Below are 21,611 nucleotides of genomic sequence, written 5' to 3'. Positions count from 1 at the left end.
TGGACAGTTGTGTGTAAAAAAAATAAATTAAAAAATTGTCATTTACAGAGCTATTTCTCCCACCCAGCATGGGTAGGTGTAAAAATACACCCCAAAACACATTATACTACTTCTCCTGAGTATGGCAATACCGCATGTGTGACACTTTTTTTTTAGCAGCCTAGTTGCGCAAAGGAGGCCAAAGTCCAATGAGCACTTTTAGGCTTTACAGGGGTGCTCACAATTTAGCACCCCCCCCCCCCCCACATGCCAGGACCGTTAACAAACCCCACAAATGACCCCATTTTGGAAAGAAGACACCCCAAGGTATTCCATGAGGGGCATGGTGAGTTCATAGAAAATTTTTAATTTTTTTGTCATAAGTGAGCGGAAAATGACATTTTGTGAAAAAAAAAAAACATATAACAAATTCTGCTAACTTCTGACAAAAAATTTAAATCTTCTATGAACTTACCATGCACCTCACGGAATACTTTGGGGTGTCCTCTTTCCAAAATGACATCATTCGTGGGGTCTGTCCTGGCATTTTAGGGTCTCTGCAATCATTACATGTATGGCCAGTATTAGGAGTTTCTGCTATACTCCTTATATTGGGCATACGGGTAATGCACTCTGGGCTAAAAGGAAAAAATGACAGTCAAACAATCAATCAATCAATCGTGGATGAAAAAATATCTGCCAAAAAAATGAGAAAAAAGAGGGGAAGGCGTCTGCCAGGACATAGGAGCTGCCACCCAAAAACGTCCACCCACTCATCTAGTATGCCATGGCAAAGCCGATTTATCCATTCACACCGATCGATGTGGATGAAAAAATCATTGCCAGAGTTCTTTTTTGATACAAAGTGCTTGCCAAAGTATAGGAGCTCCAACACCGCCCCTCAGCTCATATGCCTCGGCAAACGTATCTTTTTTTACTGCGGAGGAGAAATCTCGTCCTGCAGCACTGCATGCACCGACTTGTGTGTAATCTGACAGACACACAATGCTTCTGTCAGGATGCACCATCAGTGCTGCAGCTGGTTGGTCGGTCGGTCCACCTGGAAGGGTAAAGGATGGAAAAAAGAGGAAAACGCACACAAAAAAACAAGCAAGCAGCAAAGCAAAAACTTCATTAACATCGACTTTTATAAACTTTAATGAACATTTTTAACCCAAACATTAACATTGGGAACCAAACATTAACTTTTTTGCTTACCTGTTTTTTTTTTTGTTTTTTTTTCTTACCTTTCTGAGGACAAACCTCTCGCCCCCCATGGGACAATGTGCAAAGTGCAAATCGCACAGAGATGTGGCGAAGTACATTATGCACTTTGTCCCAAGTGAAAGGAGAGGTTTCTGGCAGCACTGTGTATTAGGGTCTCTGGAAACCTGATGTCTGGGTTCACACTGCATATGGCTTATCCGGTGGGTCGTGCGCACCGCATTGCCCCAAACAGACCTTCAGGGAATACCGCAAGAGTAGCATTCGACAGTAATCGCATTCGGCCTAGTAAGTAACTGCGTCGCCGTAGACTAACATGACTTCCGGGCCCGACCCAAATTGCCGCAGAAGCCACGCAGTAACGTAGGCATGCACTAGCGTTAAGTCAAGCACTTCCGGCGTAGGGGGGGACCGCAAAGTGTTACTTTCGCTAGGCAATTTTCCCTAACTCCTCACGCCAGTGTGAAATAGCACAGAGACCCTTGTGTGCCTACTGCTATGTCTGGAGTTCCCTACTCTCTCTAAAAGTGTATCTGCTCATGATACCTCTGGAAACACGCCCCTAGGCATAGGCCAGGCTGGTCAGGACACATGGGACAGTAAACAGGTGTCACGACTTGTTCCAGCCCTGCTGCAGACACGACAACGTTTTCTTGGGGTGCGTTGATTTGGGGCACTCAGAATGGGAAAGGCGTAGTGCCTTTCATGCAGCCGGCTAACTGCATTTTGGGGTTGGGCCACGGCACTTCCTGGATACAGGAGTTCCATAACGATGTCTTCCTGGAATTTAAGGAACGCTGCAGTTCTCCCAGCCTTACTGTAGAGAACAAAGCTGTTGTAAATACCCAATTGAATTAGATAAACAGACACTTTTTTTTTTTTTTTTTTTTTTTTTATACCAGCGTCTGGTTTTGCGGAAAACTAAATGGGGCCCTAACATCTGGTCATTGAAGTCCACCCCTCCCATGTAAGCATAGTCGTGGACGGCAAGGTGTTTTTCAGTGACCTCTGTTGCCCGTTGAATTTGGACTGTCGTGTCTGTGTGAATGGTGGACAGAAGGTAAACTTCCCTCTTGTCCTTCCATTTCACCGCGAGCAGGTCATCTGTACACAAGGCAGATATCTCCCCCCGTGCAAGCCGGGTACTAACGAGCCGTTGGGGGAAGCCCCGGCGACTAGGCCGCACGGTGCCACAGCAGCGGATCCCTTCTATCTTTAAATGCTGATAGAGGGCCACACTTGTGTAGAAGTTGTCCACATAAAGATGGTACCCCTCCTGGAACAAAGGTGACACCAAGTCCCACACAATCTTGCCACTGCTCCCCAGGTAGTCAGGGCATCCAACAGGCTCCAATTTTGAGTCTTTTCCCTCATAGACCCTAAAACCATAAGTATAGCCTGTGGCCCTTTCACAGAGCTTATACAGTTTCACCCCATACCGGGCGCGCTTGCTTGGGATGTACTGTTTGATGCCAAGCCGCCCGGTAAAATGTATGAGGGACTCGTCTACACAGATGTGCTGTTCAGGGGTATAAGCATCTGCAAATTTTGATGACGTGGTCTATGAGGGGCCGAATTTTGTGGAGCCAGTCATAAGCAGAGTGGTCACTTCGATGACAGGTTGTGTTGTCGTTGAAGTGCAGGAAGCGCAGGATCATCTCAAATCGTGTCCTGGACATGACAGCAGAGAACATGGGCAGGTGATATATTGGGCGCGTAGACCAATAAGACCGCAATACATTAAATCTGACTAGACCCATGTTAAGGAGAAGGCCCAAAAAAGTTTTAATTTCGGAAACTTGGAGTGGTTTCCACCGGTAAGCCTGGGCATAGTACTTATCCTGGTTGTCGGTGATGTATTGTGTGGCATAACGGCTGGTCTCGGCCACAATTAAGTCGTAGAGATCCTCTGTGAAGAACACATGAAAAAAGTCTAGGGCCATTCCTAGATTATCTGTCTCCACCTGGACTCCAGACTAGGCGGTGAAAGGGGGCAGTACGGGTGCGGCGGAACCAGGGGAATGCCAATTGGGATTTGCCAGCACCTCTGGAAGACTATGGGTAGTACTGGCCCGTTTTCTTGGTGGCTGTGACTCTGGTCTTAATGCACGTGCCACCGAACCAGTTTCAGCTTCCATTCTGGTGCTCACCACTTCACCAGGGTCTACGGAAGTACTGGTGCTAGGTCCAGGAGATGCTGCGCTGCTGGTGTATGCCTCACCATGAAGCCTCAGATCAGCGCTAGCACCACTCTGCTGCCCTTGAGGCAGATCCTGCGCCACCTGTGGTCCAGTGACATGGGGTGTGGTACGCCTGGCTCTAGCCGGGACCTTAACCTAGCTATCGCTATCGGTCAGCGAGCCACTGCTGTCCACAGGTTCGTACTCTGACCCAAAAGATTCGTCGGAGGAGACATCCCAATTGTCCTCATCCAACTGGGTCATGTACCTGTACATCTCATCATCGTAATACCCCTTTCTTGCCATGGTGGGCTGCTAAATTTAGGGGGTATTCCTCTGAGACTACCCAGGAAAAAGAGTACCTACCTAGCAAAAGGGAGTACTTGCGGAGCAGAAAGCTGTGGTCACTGAGTTTTGAAAAAAAACAAATCAAAACTGATCTTTACAGTGCCACAGCTATTGTACAGTGTTTTTTGTAGTGATCAGAAAAAAAAAATTCTGTCCCTGTGGTGGGGCGGGCTGAACGCAAGTGCAGGCGAACAGTCAGGCCTGATCGGCAAACACTGCGTTTTTAGTGGATCCTAGTGACCCCAATATAGATCTGTGTGCGATCAGTAATGATCACTTACAGATACTATATAGTACCAATGCTGATTAGCGACAGTGATGATGCTAATCAGCGACTAATTAGTGACTGTGATGCGGTGGGCTGAGCGCTAACTGACACTAACACCGGGGCCTAGCTAACTGGCCTAACTTTTAACACTAGTGATACTAAAAATGACCGGGGGGGGGGGGGGGGGGGGTGATCAGGGGGCAATCAGACAGCAATGGGGGCAATCAGAAACAGTCAGACAATCCGAGTGATTAGAGGGCAATCACAGCCAATCGGCGCAATCGAAGCCAACCACAGGACAATCGAAGCCAACCACGGGACAATCGAAGCCAACCACGGGACAATCGAAGCCAACCACGGGACAATCGAGGCCAACCACGGGACAATCGAGGCCAACCACGGGACAATCGAGGCCAACCACGGGACAATCGAGGCCAACCACGGGACAATCGAGGCCAACCACGGGACAATGGGAGGCCAATCACGCGTTACAGACAGGAGATTAGATGTACACAATGGCAGGGGGGTGATCTAGGGCAGGTTGGAGTGATCAGAGGGAGATCTAAGGGCAGGGGGGAGGGTGATCAGGAGCCCACAGTGACAGGTGGTGACGGGGTGATTGATAGGTGATCAGTAGGTAATTACAGGGGAGAATATACGCAAGCAATGCACTGGCGGGGAGGGGGGGGGGGTCTGTGGGCGATCTGAGGGTTTGGGTGGGTGATTGGGTGCCCGCAAGGGGCAGATTAGGGTCTAATCTGATGGGTAGCAGTGACGGGGTGATTGATAGGTGATCAGAAGGTAATTACAGGGTAGAATATATGCAAGCAATGCACTGGCAAGTTGATCAGAGGGGGTCTCAGGGCAATCTGAGGGGGTGGGCGGGTGATTGGGTGCCCAAAAGGGGCAGGTTAGGGTCTAATCTGATGGGTGGCAGTGACAGGTGATGACAGGGGGTGATCGACGGGTGATTACAGGGGAGAATAGCTGTATACAGTACACAGGGGGGGGGGGTCTGGGGAGGATCTGAGGATGTGGGGGAGTGATCAGGCACCCCCAGGGGGCAGTTTAAGTCCTGATCTAAAAGATAGCGTTGCCAGATAGTGACAGGGGGTGATTGATAGGTGATTAGGGGGGTGATTGGGTGCAAACAGTGCTGTCAGGGGGTGGGCAGGTGGGGTTTGATGGGTGCTTTGGGCGATCAGTGTGCAGGGGGGCAGGATCAGTTTGTGTAGGGTCTCACTCACAGTGCTGTCGTCCTCTCTGGTGGTCGATCGAGCGCTGTGACCACCAGGGAGGAGGCAGCGTGTATAATACGCTTTGTTTACCTAACAAAGCGTATTATACACTTTCAATTGGCTATTTCAAAAAGTTGCAACCCGCCGGCGCTGCTGATTGGCCGGTGGGTTGACGTCACATGTGGTCGGAGCCTAATGCTGGCGATTTGCGCGATCGCCCGCAATCCCCTCCTCCAGGACCCGGCGCCAATCTGCGTTACGTGGTCCTGGAGCTGCCACTTTGCCGCCGTCAATCTACAGTGGGCGGTCGGCAAGTGGTTAGGTCAAAACTTGCCAAGGATATGAATAATTAAGGGAAAGCACTGTACTTATACTCTTTGGAATGATGTACATGCAAAATGGGTGCTGCAGAAATTTGGGCACTAGAGATAGCTGCTAGTACAATATTTGTAAAATTACAAAATGTGCTACTATAGTGCAGTAGTAATTCCAGTAGTGAAATATTGGTATATTTTACGTTCTAAGGAGGCTGCCATATTTTTTTTTTTCCTTTTAAGAAATACTGGTTGCCTTTCAATCTTGCTGACCTTCTGAATCTAATACTTATAGCCATAGACCCTGAACAAGCATGCAGCAGATCAGGTGTTACATAGTTACATAGTTATTCGGGTTGAAAAAAGACACAGTGGGATGCGAAAGTTTGGGCAACTTTGTTAATCATCATGATTTTCCTGTATAAATCGTTGGTTGTTAAGATAACAAATGTCAGTTAAATATATCATACAGGAGACGCACACAGTGATATTTTAGAAGTGAAATGAAGTTTTTGGGATTTACAGAAAGTGTGCAATAATAGTTTAAACAAAATTAGGCAGGTGCATACATTTGGACACCACAAAGAGAAATGAAATCAATATTTAGTAGATCCTCCTTTTGCAGAAATTACAGCCTCTAAATGCTTCCTATAGGTTCCAATGAGAGTCTGGATTCTGGTTGAAGGTATTTTGGACAATTCCACTTTACAAATCCTCTCTAGTTCATTCAGGTTTGATGGCTTCCAAGCATGGACAGCTCTCTTTAACTCACACCACAGATTTTCAATTATATTCAGGTCTGGGGACTGAGATGGCCATTCCAGAACATTGTACTTGTTCCTCTGCATGAATGCCTTAGTGGATTTTGAGCAGTGTTTAGGGTCGTTGTCTTGTTGAAAGATCCAGCCCCGGTGCAACTTCAGCTTTGTTAAGGATTCCTGAACATTGGTCTCCAGAATCTGCTGATACTGAGTGGAATCCATGCGTCCCTCAACTTTGACAAGATTCCCAGTCCCTGCTCTGGCCACACAGCCCCACAGCATGATGGAACCACCACCAAATTTTACTGTAGGTAGCAGGTGTTTTTCTTGAAATGCTGTGTTTTTACTCCATGCATAACGCCCCTTGTTATGCCCAAATAACACTTATTCCAAAATGAAGCTGGCTTGTCCAAATGTGCTTTATTATACCTCAAGCGGCTCTGTTTGTGCTGTGGGCGGAGAAAAGGCTTCCTCTGCATGTAGCATTGTAGCATCTCCTTGTGTAAAGTGTGCCGAATGGTTGAACGATGCACAGTGACTCCACCTGCAGCAAGATGATGTTGTAGGTCTTTGGTGGTGGTCTGTGGGTTGACTCTGGCTGTTTTCACCATTCGTCGTGTCTGTCTGTCCGAGATTTTTCTTGGTCTGCCACTTCGAGCCTTAATTTGAAATGAGCCTGTGGTCTTCCATTTCCTCAATATGTTCCTAACTGTGGAAACAGACAGCTGAAATCTCTAAGACAGCTTTCTATATCCTTCCCCTAAACCATGATGGTGAACAATCTTTGTCTTCAGGTCATTTGAGAGTTATTTTGAGAGCCCCATGTTGCTACTCTTCAGAGAAATTTAAAGGAGGAGGGAAACTTACAATTGACCCCCTTAAATATCATATAAGAGACACACAGTGATATTTGAGAAGTGAAATGAAGTTTATTTAATTTACAGCAAGTGCACAATAATTGTTTAAATTTAGGCAGGTGCATACATTTGGGCACTGTTGTCATTTTATTGATTCCAAAACCTTTAGAACTAATTATTTAAACTCAAGTTGGCTTGGTAAGCTCAGTGGCCCCTGACCTACATACACAGGTGAATCCAATTATAAGAAAGAGTATATTTAACTGACATTTTTTTTTTTAATTGTAACCACCAATGATTTATACAGGAAAATCATGACGATTGACAACGTTGCCCAAATTTTCGCATCCCACTGTACTGGACAACAAGAGGAGTTCAACAAGAGTTCATAGCGCTGTTCATACCTATATAGACTCCATTTATAACACAACCAGAGGTGGTTGGGAACCCCTGGCCAGTGAACAGCAGCGGGTGAAAATAACCACACTATCCCCATCTGTACTCCCATACCACCTAAGCGCCTCTCCACCTTTCTAAGAAAACAAAGTACAACACCAGCCCGCTCTCACATATCCCTTTTGATCCAGCAGAAGGCGAAAAACCCTTACAATTCCTTCCCGACTCCAGATGGCAATCCGATAAAATCCCTGGATCAACACTACTGGGCATTACCTAGCAATTACAGCGATGGATGACATTCAACGCAAGGAAAGCATCTAAGCCCCCTTTAAATGCAGATATAGAATTTGCCATAACTAATTCCTGTGGCAATGCATTCCACATATTGATCACTCTTACTGTGAAGAACCCTTTCCTAAATGGCTAAAACGTTTTTCCTGCCCCCCGAGGCGTCTTTTCTCTAGACTAAATATACCCAGTTTATCTAACCTTTCTTGGTAAGTGAGACCTTCCATCCCATGTATCAATTTTGTTGTTCGTCTCTGCATCTGCTCTAAAACTGCAATATATTTTCTGTAATAATGTGGTGCCCAGAACTGAATTCCATATTCCAGATGTGGCCTTACTAGAGAGTTAAACAGGGGCAATCATCTCGCGTTTTTATTTCCCTTTTTTAATGCATCCCAAAATTTTATTAGCTTTAGCTGCAGCACTTGGCATTGAATATGATTATTTAACTTGTTGTCGATGAGTACTCCTACGTCCTTCTCCAAGTTTTATGTCCCCCCCCCCCCCCTTCTGTATCCTGTTTATTTTGTATGGTGCTAGACCATTGGTACGACCAAAATGCATGACTTTACATTTTTCAACATTGAATTTCATCTGCCATTTATGTGCCCATGTAGCCATCCTATCCAGACCCTGTTGCAATATGTCACGATCTTCCTAAAGGTGGCCACACACCATTCAATTTTTTTAAATATCTGTTCAATTTAAGAATTGCAATACATTTTTCTGACTGATTGTAACATTTTAAAAATATGACCAATGCACCACACACCTATGTTCAATTTTCCCCCAATTATGATAAAAATGATTGGAAACTCTGACAAAATTTCTAGGGTATGTATATTAATAATTGGACAATCCAACACACAGCATACAATCTTTAGAAAGATTGAAGAAAAATATCTGGCATTCCAGATCGATTAAAATCGAAGAAAACGGGAAATCCGATCGGATTTTTCAGTCGAATGAAAAAAAAGCTTTCGATTTTTTCGGGAGATCCGATCGCTTGTATCGAATTAACGTAAAATCGGATCATTTTACTGTATCGTGTGTGGCCACCTTAAGAGTTGATAATTCTGCACAATTTTGTATCATCTGCAAAAATGGCAACATTGCTTTCTACTGCATCTACTAGGTCATTAATAAATAAATTGAAGAATACTGGACCCAGTACTGACCCCTGTGGGACCCCAGTGCTAACAGTCACCCATTTTGAGTATGATCCATTGACCACAACTCTTTGTTTTCTGTTCATTCACCAGTTTCCTCTCCATGCACACAGACTCTTCCCCAGTCCTTGCATCCTCAACTTTTGCACCAGACTTTTGTGGGGAACAGTGTCGAAGGCCTTTGCAAAGTCCAAGTATATCACATCTACAGCGTTCCCAATATCTACTTTAGCGTTCACTACCTCTGAGCATGCTAGTCAAAGAGGACCTGTCTTTAGTAAACCCATGCTTGTGCTGAGAAATAAGATTATTTTCTACTATGAAGTCTTGTATAGCATCTCTTAGTAACCCCTCAAATAGTTTGCATACAACTGATGTTAAGCTTACAGGTCTGTAATTTCTTGGATCTGATGTTTTTGCCCTTCTTAAATAATGGGAAAACGTGGGCTGTATGCCAATCTGCTGGAACTCTGCCAGTTGAGTCACAAAAGATAAGATAAAGGGGTTTATCTATAACGAAACTCAATTCCCTTAGGACCCGAGGATGCATGCCATCCGGGCCAGGTGCCTTGTCTATTTTTAATTTATTTAGTCTTGCCTTCACTTCTTCCTGCGTTAAGTATTTAATATTACAATTGGAAGATTGAGACTCTTCTGCATCTGTAATTTGCAAGTGATGTTTCCCTTGTGAAGACAGAAGCAAAGAAAGCATTTAATAACTCTGCCTTACCTTGGTCATCCACCATTGAGTTCCCACCCTCATCCTTTAGGAGTCCAATACAGTCAACTTTTCTTTTTTTAGAGTTGATGTACTTGTAAAACTTTTTTTGGGTTAGATCCTAGCTATTTGATTTTCAGCTTCAGTCTTTACCAGCCTAATTTCTTTTTTTACAACTTTTATTGCACTCCTTATGATTGCTTAATGCAGCCTCGGTCCCCTCCTGTTTTAGGACCTTTATTCTTTTTCCACTTTCTTTGTGAAAGTAGGCCTATGATTTTTAAAGACTAGTATTCTAATCCCTTAAAGGACCACTGATGCGAGAGGGATGTAGAGGCTGCCTTATTGAACAATGCACGTTAACTGGCAGTCCTGCTTATCCTCTGCCTCTAATACATTTAGCCATAGACCCTGAACAAGCATGCAGCAGATCAGGTGTTTCTGACATTGTCAGAACTTGCCAGATTAACCGTGTGCTTGTTTCTGGTGTTATTCAGCAGGGCTTCCAGGCAACTGGTATTGTTAAAAAGGAAATAAATATGGCAGCCTCCATATATCTCTCTCTCACTTCAGTTGTTCTTTAAATACTGCAAACCATTTAATCTATTATAGTCTTTATTTTTGCACATTTTGGTACAGAAAAATAACGAATTACCATCTTTTTAGTATTGATCGGTTTATTGTAATCTATTGTTTACTTAAGGGAGTGGCTGTTTTGCCAATTCATTTTACAAAATCAGCTTTAAAGGGCAACTGAAGCAAGAGTGATTTGGTGGCTGCCATATTTATTTCCTTTTTCCTGCTTATCCTCTGCCTGTAATACTTTTAGCTATAGACCCTGAACAAGAATGCAGCAGATCAGGTGTGTCTGACTTTTTTTTGTCAGATCTGACCAGATTAGCTGCCTGCTTGTTTCTGGTGTGATTCAGACACTGCTGCAACTTAATAGATAAGCAGGGCTGCCAGGCAACCGGTATTGTTTAACAGGAAATAAATATGGCAGCCTCCACATTCCTCTCATTTCAGTTTTCCTTCGAATGCACACTGTTGTGTAAAATGTGGTGTTATGAATTTTTATTACTATAGCTACTTTTTTTTTCACTGCAGCAAATTACAGTTCCTCAGCCGGAGTGCCCCACAGAAGTGCGGACGTTCACATTCTATCTGTCGAATGATGGCAGAGATATCCCCCAAGGTAGCTTTGATTGTATTCAGCAGTATACTGAAAGGTGAGTCATTTTTCTTTCTCATGGTCTGAGTCTGACCGAACTCAAATGGACATTTTCTAATTTGTTTCTGTTTTTACCAGTCAAGTCAATGTAGTTGGTTTACACTCCTATAATTGTGTTCCTCTTTAGTTTCTGTTAAAAAATGTTTTTTTGAGCATATTTGCAATGTGATGTGTGTTTACTGTCTCATGTGAGAACTGTGGAACTTTGAAACTTTGATCAGGAGCTATCTCACATGTGCAATTTATTACCACCAGTCTGCTTGCAAAAATATCTGGAGCATGCAACATTGCTTTCCTTTGACAACTGTGGAACTCACTTTACATAGCTTTGCCTTGGTGTGTCTCGCAGGAAATTCTATCTTGTGGAAACTGTGGGGGACTGCAGCCCCCGCTTGGTGCTAATTTGCCTCGATGTTGAGGGGTTTTTTAAATGTGTTTTTTCTAGTTATACAGTTTTCTGATTGTTTATGAATAATAAAATTTTGTAATTCTCGTGCACACAAGAGCCAATTCTTATTTTTCCTTTCATTGTTCATCATTACATCACCTGTTTGGACTTGCATTTAAAGACTCCACCTACCTCAGAACCTTGCCAGAACCTCAGTTCTGCTTGGCTGTCCTGTTGCTGTGATCCGTGCTCCCTGCTCTGAGAAGCTCTGTCCTGATCTGATCTCCTGATTAAAGTTGCTTGCTCTGACTCTGATCTGCCTTGCCCTTGTCTGCTGTTCCACCTTGTCTGTATAGATTTATCTGTATATTTTGTATAGCTAGGAATCCTGGTTTCCACCCAGGCGGCCCGGGTTCGACTCCCGGTATGGGATCACTAAATGTTTTTGGGCAGCACGGTGGCGTAGTGGTTAGCGCTCTCGCCTTGCAGCCATTGCTCATTTTGTATATAGTTGCACTGATTGACAAATATTTTCTTATTTCACATTCACAGTTTTCATCTCAGTCTTTGCTGCAATTTGTGATCTTTCATTCTGCTGGCTATCGCAGCCATAACAGTGTCACATCACATGCATAATGCACTTATGTGACCTTTTCCCTCTTAGTTGTGATCCTGTTTCTACAGGATATGCAATGCAGCACACCACTGTGAAAGTACCCTTGTCAATCAAATGCATTGATGTATCTTTATTTTATGCAGCAGCCCTATTTTGGCATACATATAAATAACCAGTTATTTTCTCTAGGGACATTGTGTTTGTTAGAAATCATTTGGCTTTAGGGTTGTGCACTACTCATGCTGTGTGAGATGTGAGGTCCCTAAGTGCTCAGTGTTAGGTGTTGCTAACCACTTGTTTGTGTGACTCTGTGCTTTAGAGTCTTCTAACCCCCCTGTGTCTTTTTTCTACCTATCCTCATTGCAACTTATTTATACATTTAAAGCGTATTACTCCCACCTGATTAGTGCTTAGCATTTGGGCTTATATCTACTGTAGTAACAGTCTGTATTTGAATACCATTTTTTTAAAATCCTTTATCATACTGACATGGCATAATGTTCTGTAGCATGAAGGTTCAAAATGAATCTTCAAATTATTAATCCCTAAAATTCCCAGCTAGGCTACAGTACAAATGTAGTCCTTCGTGAATGTGTAATAGAAACATTGTGACTAATGTGCTAAGTGAAGACAAACCCACATTTATCCAAGTATCAGGCTTGTACCTGTATTTTTTCAAAGTGAGTTTAGACCTTTGCAATGCAAAACAAATTTGCCTTCCTAAAACAGAAGGTATTTGCGGTTATTCATGTTGGAGTGAGCATATGATGTCTTCTCCCTGATGCATCACTGCTGAATATGCAAATCATCCTTTGTTGTCTCTGCCAGCTAAGCACACCTTCAGAACCACTTAAATGCAATGCATAATCACAAATACAGTGCCTTCTGTTTTAAGAAGGCAAACTTTTGTTTTGCTTAACATTTTAGTAAGAGGGCTTTTTTGGTCCTTTGTAACCACTTACACACAGGAGTTCTGGTTCACCATGAGCTTTCTGGGTAATCTAAAAGACCTTTGCAAAGCAGATTTTTTTTTTTTTTTAATAAGATTCAGTAAAACATTGCAAAAGGCAAAGTGTGGAAGCATTGCAATCAGTCAGAAGCTATCATGTGTTTGTATCCCGTCATTACATTTAGTGAACTACTCTGGGTTATTGTACTTTGTGTACTGCAGTTCACATGTAATTTCATTTACTTTGGTAAGATCTAGGGCTTTGTTCACATTTATAAATCACCAGCGCCATTTCAAGTGCTGAGCAATTTATAGTGTTTTTTTTTTTTTTTTTTTTTTTTTTAAATCTCCTTTCCCTATGGTTTCCAAGCGCTTTTGCAGAGCAATTTTTTCTTCGCTTTCTGACATCAGTCAGGAAGTGAAATCTTTGCTTTGCGATTTCCCTATACCTTCCATTATAGCCAAATTGCCCCGAAAATGGTACAGGCAGCGCTTTTTGTAAGCGGATCACAATCAAACCGCTTACATGTGAACACTCTCATTGGGAATCATTGCACAAGCACTTTTAGGGTGATTTCTGAAATCGCCAGCGCTTAAACTCGCAAGCGCTCATAGTGTGAACAAACCGTAAGTCATAATTAGAAAATAACTTTTGCATAGTTTGGGAATGGCTTACAACCTTTGTCCTCCATGGCTTTAGTGTGAACACTGATGGTCTGGAGGACAGGAAATGAGGAACTTGACAAGAGTTCTAAATTATCCTCAAACTATTAAAAAAAAGCTTTATGCATTGGTGTTTGTGTGTTTTTGTTTTTGTTTTGTTTGTTTTTTCTCCATGATGCATAGTTTTTAAAACCAAAAAGTACTAAATCTAAAAAAGTGTATTTTCTGGAAATATATATTTTTTTCTCTTTTATTTACCTCAGTAATGGAAATATCAAGCTTGACTGTATGGGCAGCATTCAGGATAAAATCACTATATGTGCTACAGACGACTCCTACCAGAAGGCACGGCAAAGCATGGCTCAGGCTGAAGAGGAGAACAAAAGCAGAAGTGCCATAGTGATCAAAATGGGTAGCAGATATGGAGGCAAGTATTATAATATTGGGCAGCATATTCTGCATTGACTTAACATGTCGGCAAGTGTTTTTTCTTTTGGACCATCAGGGATGAGCTCCAGATGAAATTCGGATTTTATCCTCTTATTGCAGCTGATCTGTGTACGGGAAGGGGGGGTGGGGTTAAACTTAGCCAGCAGCCTTCTTCTTTAACCAGTCCCACACTGTGTTCCAAGCCGCGGTCAAGTGACTACAAACCCTTCCTCCTTCCGGGTTGAAGGACATGACGTGGCTTTGGGCGCGCAGTGGGACCGGTTAAAGTAGAAGACTGCTGGGTAAATCTGCTGGGTAAGTAACATCACGCACACACACACACACACACACACACACACGCACGCTCAGCTAATTAGAGGATGAAATCCAAATGAAACTCATTCAGATTTGATCCCGTGCTCATCCCTGAGGACCATCATGGTCACTTCACATTCCCCTTAATAGCAACAAAGCAGAGTGTCAAAATTGTCAGGAATCTTAATAGAGTGATAACTTTTTAATTATGCTATCTATGCCTGGAACCCACTACAAGTTGCAAATCGCAATCACTAGCGGTTTTATTAGCGTTTATGTAAACGATTTCATGATTGTTTTCTGGCAATTTTGGTAGGTTTTTTTTTTTGTTTTGTTTTTTAAAGTGTAAGCTTTTTGCCAGCGATTGTGATTGCAATTTGCTATTAGCGATTTTAATTCTGATTGGTTCCTTCAAATTATTATTTTTTTTTTTACAGTTTGCAGTAATTTAAAATTGCACAGAAATTGCTATGTGTATCGATTCATCAGCGATTTCCCAGGGCTTCAATACTTTACATTGAAGCGCAAATGCTCCCAAAATGCTGCATGTCCTGTGATTGCGATTTTGCTAATCGCAATCGCTACTGTGGAATTGGTTAAATTTATTTACATTGGCAGAGCGGTTAGGGAAATCACTAGCGGCAAAATGGCAAGTTGGTGTAGAAGTTGTCCACAAATTATACCCCTTATTTTGTAAGAATGGCCAGCCGGCCGAGGAATATTCTCACGTGGATCTGTGGCTGACTATCCCATACGGGAGTGGGGGGGGGGGGCAGCAGAAAGGCTTTGTCCCACTTGGACCGGGGACCAAGTCTTGGCAGAAGTCTTCCACAAGGTGTGCAGATGATAGCCTCCTTCAGAGCTGTACTGGCAGGCTGCTGCTCTGGTATATTTTCCACCTAACCCGAGTGCTGTGATGCCGCTATAGGCGGCTGCACTGTCAGGCAATCGTGGGTGGTAAGAGTGTGTGTAATGGCTGAAGCTGCTGTTGGCTCCACGCCACTCTGCCAAGGTGAGATAATCAGTTCGCAGGTGGCTGGAGCAGGAGCCGAGATGCTCCTTGGTGATGTAACTGTCAGAGGAGGCTCTGCACTAGTCTGTGGGACCTACACAAGCAGGACATAACCAGCGAGAGCAGTTAACCACTTAAGGACCGGCGTTCTCTGGGCACTTAAGGACCAGAGACCGCTGGTCCAATCCCGACGAATCGCCGCACATAACCGCCGCCGCTCGCCGGGACCCCCAGGACATAGACTCTGCTGTCTCTATGACGGCAGAGTCATGTGAGCCGGTCAGGAGCCGTTTCATTGGCTCTTGACCCTGTTTTTCAATGTAAGCCAATGGGAATGACTTACATTGAAAAACAGGGCCAGGAGCCAATGAAATCGGCTCCTGACCCGCTCACATGACTCTGCCGTCATAGTGACGGGCAGAGCTTGTGAGATGCGGCGAGAATCGTCTGGTTTCAGCGGCGCGATCGGTGGGTTGCGGCGGAAACGGCGGATGCGCGCTGCTGACTGTAATTAAGATCTACGCCCTGCCAGCCAGGAGCCCACCAATACAGGGCGTAGATCTCAATCACTGCGGTCCTTAACTACAGGCTCGGCCCTAGACTTTTTGCCGCCTGAGGCAATCTTTAAAGATATCGCCGCAACCTCCCCCCCCCCCCCCCCCCCAAGCCGTGGGTGTGGGGGGCCGCCCAAGCTGGAGGGGATAGCGGGCAGGAAGCGGGTATTGGGCCTAGCGGCACGGAGCCGGACCCCCCCTCGCCTGGGTCCCCCGTCCTCCGCTCCCCTCCAGCTTTAAAAAGTTACGTTGCTGCCTGCAGCTATTGTAAGAGGCAACGGGCGGGGATCACTCACCTCTTCCTCGTTCCAGCGTGCACTCCACTGACGTCACTTCCTGCTACGCCTTCCTGCCCGCTATCCCCTCCAGCTCGGGCGGCCCCCCACACCCACGGACGGGCGGGTGCCGCCCCCCCAGAAGTGCCACCTGAGGCAAAAGTTTCACCCCGCCTCATGGGCGGGCCGGCCTTGCTTAACTAGTTGAGAAATTTGCCAGTTTACGTGGGGAAAAAATGGCAGCTGCCGTATGAATCCAAAATAAAACTTTTTATTGTATCTAAGCAGCGCGTTTCAGAGGGTTCAACCCTTTTTAATCAGGCTAAAATATGTTACAATTGAGATGGGTTTATATACAATGCATTCTTCATTGATTGGTGTGACATGGAGTAGGAGATTATCCAATCCCACGTCAGTATGCTAATATGCTGGTGGACCATGATGCATAGCATAAATAATTAATAATAATAATAATAGCTGTTAAAGTGAAGTCGCTGTGAGTGGGTTATTCTTATTGCAAGAAGGGTTTAAAAGGAAAGGAAGGGCTTTTTTCAAATGGGGATCGATGGATAAATGATGCTTCGAATAATTAATTAGATAATTGAATAACTTCCCATATTATTCAGATTATGTCACACGTTGGAGCCATATCATTCAAATGTATAATGAGACTTCTATGGTTCATAATATATAAAAATGGCTCTTGCCATATATGGTCCTATGTAACACTTTGGTGTTGAACGGGTTATACTAGAGCATTATGTGGGTGTACATCACCACATCTGTCTCAACTACAAGCTTCAGGCAGATGTTAATCCACCAGCACCTTGGCAAAAAGGTACCAAAAGGCATCTTTCAAGTCTTGTAGCAATCGTTAAAACTGGCTGCATTGTGCAAAGTCTGGTATCAAATGATGGTGATGACAGAGATAATTAATTAGTCAGTTGATACCACACTTCGCACAATGCAGCCAGTGCTAATGATGGCTACAAGACTTTGATGCCTTTTAGTACCTTTTTGCCAAGGGGCTGGTGGATTAACATCTGTCTGAAGCTTGTAGTTGAGACAGATGTGGTGACTTCACTTTAACAGCTATGCATCATGGTCCACCAGCAGATTAGCATACTGACGTGGGATTGGATAATCTCCTACTCCATGTCACACCAATCAATGAATTGTATATAAACCCATCTCAATTGTAACATATTTTAGCCTGATGAAAGAGGGTTGAGCTCTCTGAAACGCGCTGCTTAGATGCAATAAAAGTTTTACTTTGGATTCATACGGCAGCCGCTGTTTTTTTCCTACTTGCACACACTTGCACTGGCAAATTGCTTAACTGCTCTCGCTGGTTATGTCCTGCTTGTGTAGGTCCCACAGACTAGTGCAAAGCCTCCTCTGACAGTTACATCACCAAGAAGCATCTCGGCTCCTGCTCCAGCCACCTGCGAACTGATTATCTCACCTTGGCAGAGTGGCGTGGAGCCAACAGCAGCTTCAGCCATTACACACACTCTTCCCACCCACGATTGCCTGACAGTGCAGCCGTCTATAGCGGCATCACAGCACTCGGCTAGGTGGAAAATACACCAGGGCAGTGGCCTGCCAGTACAGCTCTGAAAGATGCTATCATCTGCACACCTTGCGAAGGAAGACTTCTGCCAAGACTTGGTCCCCGGTCCAAGTGGAACAAAAGCCTTTCTGCTGCCCCCCCCCCCCCCCCCCCCCCCCACCGTATGGGACAGTCAGCCACAGATCCGCGTGAGAATATTCCTCGGCCGACTGGCCATTTTTATTGAATGACAACTTGAGTGCGCTCTCCCCCCACCCCTTGTTTTTTCACCCCTCCCCTGCATCCTACTGCAGATTATATAACACCTAGAGTGGCTCCCAAGAGGACAGCACCATCTGACAGCTGCACAGACTTGCACAGTATAGTCAAATCGCTCCCTCTGTCCAGCACCAGGGGTTTAGGCTCCTTCCCTCTCTACCTTATTTAGTAAGGGGTCATGAGGTCCACCACAATTTTTCCGTTGGTGCCCATATCTGGTGGGCACCCCTGGGGCTGCAGAAAGTGGTCTCTCCCCTTATAGATGTGAAATGCAAATGTGTACCTTGTTCCATTTTCGCAGAGATTATACGCTTTGACACCAAACTTGGCTCGCTTACTTAGGACAAATTGCTTAAAGGACAACTGAAGAGAGAGGTATATGGAGGCTGTCATGTTTATTTCCTTTTAAGCAATACCAGTTGACTGGCAGCCCTGCTGACCTTCTGCCTGTAATACTTTCAGCCATAGACCCTGAACAAGCATGCAGCAGATCAGGTGTTTCTGACATTGTCAGATCTGACAGATTAGCTGCATGCTTGTTTCTGGTGTTATTCAGACACTTCTGCTGCCAAACAGACCAGCAGAGCTGCCAGGCAAATGGTATTGTTTAAAAGAAAAGAAAAGAAACCTGGTATCCTCCATAGTCTTCTCATTTCAGTTATCTTATCTTTATATTCCAAGCCGGCCTTGAAATGCCATTAGAGATGCGTCTATTGCAATTTCTCTTCCAGACACACAAATTTCACAGAATTTTAGATTCAGATGATTTACAAGTGACCTTAATTTAAAAAGCCGGTCTCTGTCTGCATTGTCTGGACTCACGTTTTGACTATTGTCGTTGAAATGCAGAATTTCATGATCTGATAATGCAGCTTTAGCATTGTTGATGAGTGCAGAGGGGTGTGGTGTATAGGATTTGTACTACAGTACATTCTGAGCTGCGATTGTTTTGTTAGCCCCATGTTGAAAGTTAGGCCTAGACATTCTTTCAGCTCCGTCAAGTTTGTTGGCATCCATTTCCAGGCATAAGTGGACCTGGGGTGGGCCTGTATAAATTGAGAGGCATAAAGATTTGTCTGCTCGACAACAAATTGCAAACATTATTCAGTGACGAACAGCTGAAAAAAGTTGATTGGTGACATTTTCCCTGTCATGTCCACCATTTTGCCTCTGCTTGCTGTGAAAGGAGGGATTTTGGGGGTTTGCCTGTTTGGTGGTACTCACAGTAGGTGTGACATGTCCAAAGGTACCCTCCGGACTTTGCTGCTGGCTGCCAGCCCCTGGAGCACTGGTGCCTGCTGTCCTCCCTCCTCTGCGATCTGAGGACTCCTGTCTCTCAGTCACTGCCACTGTTGTGAACTGAAGCAGTGCCAATAGAATGCACAGTAGCAACTCTCGCCTGCTCTGATGGCCCTGCATATTCATTAGAGCTGGAGTCGCTGTGTGACAGCGCGTCGTAATGTTCTACCAGCAACCATTCCCAGTCATATTCTTCGTTGCTGCTGCTGGCTTGCAGCAAGGTGAAGGCCTCCTCTGCTGTGTATCGCCTCTTAGCCATTTTTTATAAATGGGGTACAGAACAAGATAAAGAGATAATGGAAAGATAGGCAATGAAATGCTTGGTATGGAAATAGAAGTGAGGACAGTGAACGGAGGGGGAAGAAAGGTGAGGTCGGATAATTGGATGAGAATCAACTGATCAATGAGGGGTCAGCAGACTAAAAACACTAGTGAGGGGGGCAGGGGGTTGTATTAAATCAGTATAAAAAGGGTTCTAGGGCCTGTTTCCACTACACACGGATTCTGGATGTTCCAATGATTGCCTATGGGAAATCTGCATCAGAAGAATCACGTTTTAGTGGAAACAGGCCCATAGACATTCATTGGAGTCAGTTTTTCTGCATGCAGAATCTGCAGGTAGTGGAAACAGGCCCTTAGGGCAGCTAGATCAGTACAGGGTCGATCAGTACAGTGTACTGAGCACACAAGGCATTGTTGGGCTAGATAGGGGTTAAATCAGCGAAAATACGTTTATTTTAACAATTAGAGATCACACAGCACTGCAGACAAGCTGCTCCACCTCAGATCTCTGGGTTGGTGCACAACAAGAGCGGCTCTAAGCGTTTTTTAAAACGCTTGCGGGCTGAAAACCGCTTGGCTAATGTTTTGCAATGGGATGGTGCACACTAGAGCGTTTATTTTTTTTCCCCTAAACGCAAACTCGGGTCCTTCAGCATTTTTGCAGTTTTCTGAGGCGTTACTGCCTCAGTTAAGTACTGAAAAGTGTAAAAGTGCTCTGAAAAATGCTAGATCAGAGCGGTGTTCCAAGTGTGTTACAGTGATGCTGTAACTGAACAGCTTCTGTAACAAAATATCAAATCTGCTACACCAAAAAAAAAGCTCCAAAAAATGCTAGACATGCTTATAAAATCTGTCTTAAAATGCATCGAATCGCTCTGAAAAACAGCTTAAACAGCTTATCCAGCTGTGGCTGGATAGTGTAATGGTTAAGGGCTCCGCCTCTGACACAGCAGACCTGGGTTCGAATCTCGGCTCTGCCTGTTCAGTAAGCCAGCACCTATTCAGTAGGAGACTTTATGCAAGTCTCCCTAACACTGCTGCTGCCTATAGAGCTCGTCCTAGTGGCTGCAGCTCTGGCGCTTTGAGTCCGCCAGGAGAAAAGCGCAATATAAATGTTCTGTGTTTGTTGTTTGTTTGTTTGTTAAAAAACAGATGGCGTTTGCACATCCGCTAGCGGTTTTTGGTGTGCACTGGCCCTTACATTGATGAGACCTGAGGCTTCAGCAGCTTAACCACTTCGGGACCGGCCGCCTAACCCCCCCCTTAAGGACCAGGACAATTTGCATGGAGGGGGTGGCACGTTTCGTGAGGTCGGGCGGCCGGATCCTGTCTGTGGCTGGCTGGGCATGGTGTCCCCCATGGAGGCAGGTGAATTCCCCCTACCCCCAACCCCCCCCGTAGCTGGCAGCTTTCACTCACCTTCCAGGTTCCAGCGATGAGCCGCAGTAGCCACCTCTTCTCCAGCCTGCATCTCCGCTCCAAATGACGCTCAGGTCCGGGCCGCGGCTTGATGACGTCATCAAGCCGGGACCCGGCGCTGACGTCAGACGGAGCAGAGATGCCGGCCAGAGCAGAGGGGGGGGGGCGCCGATCGTCCCTGGAACGGCAGGGAGGTTAATGGATCCTCTTCTTTCCCCCTGCCGCCGCCGCCGTCAAAGTGATCACTACGATCCGCCAGCGATAGTAGTGATCATGTGATCAGCAGCCATACGCGATGGCTGCTGATCACTCAGGGGAGATACCAGCTGTCATATGACAGCTTAACCTCTCCCTCCGGGTGCGCACGATCGCGTCGGGACGGTTTGTTAGCGCGGACGTTGAATCAATGTCCAGTCACAAAGGTAGCAATACCTGCTGGACGTTGATTCAACGTACCTGGTCCGCAAGGGGTTAAAAACAGCTACAATGTATTTGTTTTACATTGTCTCTGTGTGAATGAATGGCAGCTGTCATTCACGTAAATACAATCTCATTGTTTCTGTGAACTTTTCACATGCACCAATGAGAGGATCGCGGGTACTCAC

At 45.0% G+C, this 21,611-nt stretch overlaps 1 protein-coding gene across 2 annotated transcripts in view; it reads left to right on the top strand.

Annotated features, from left to right (window-relative positions):
- ELL (elongation factor for RNA polymerase II) overlaps window positions 1–21,611 on the top strand; it is a 198,225-nt gene that overhangs the window by 59,871 nt on the left and 116,743 nt on the right. For both annotated transcript variants that reach the window (XM_068233902.1, XM_068233901.1), the window contains exons 3-4: window positions 10,851–10,972; window positions 13,854–14,017. In XM_068233902.1, coding sequence (XP_068090003.1) covers window positions 10,851–10,972; window positions 13,854–14,017 — 286 coding nt within the window. The remainder of the gene's footprint in view (window positions 1–10,850; window positions 10,973–13,853; window positions 14,018–21,611) is intronic.

The sequence above is a fragment of the Hyperolius riggenbachi genome, chromosome 1 (assembly GCF_040937935.1).
Source record: "Hyperolius riggenbachi isolate aHypRig1 chromosome 1, aHypRig1.pri, whole genome shotgun sequence".
In the NCBI taxonomy this organism is placed as follows: domain Eukaryota; kingdom Metazoa; phylum Chordata; class Amphibia; order Anura; family Hyperoliidae; genus Hyperolius; species Hyperolius riggenbachi.
Note: the sequence above shows the minus strand (reverse complement) of the source record. Positions and strands in the feature narration are given on the sequence as shown.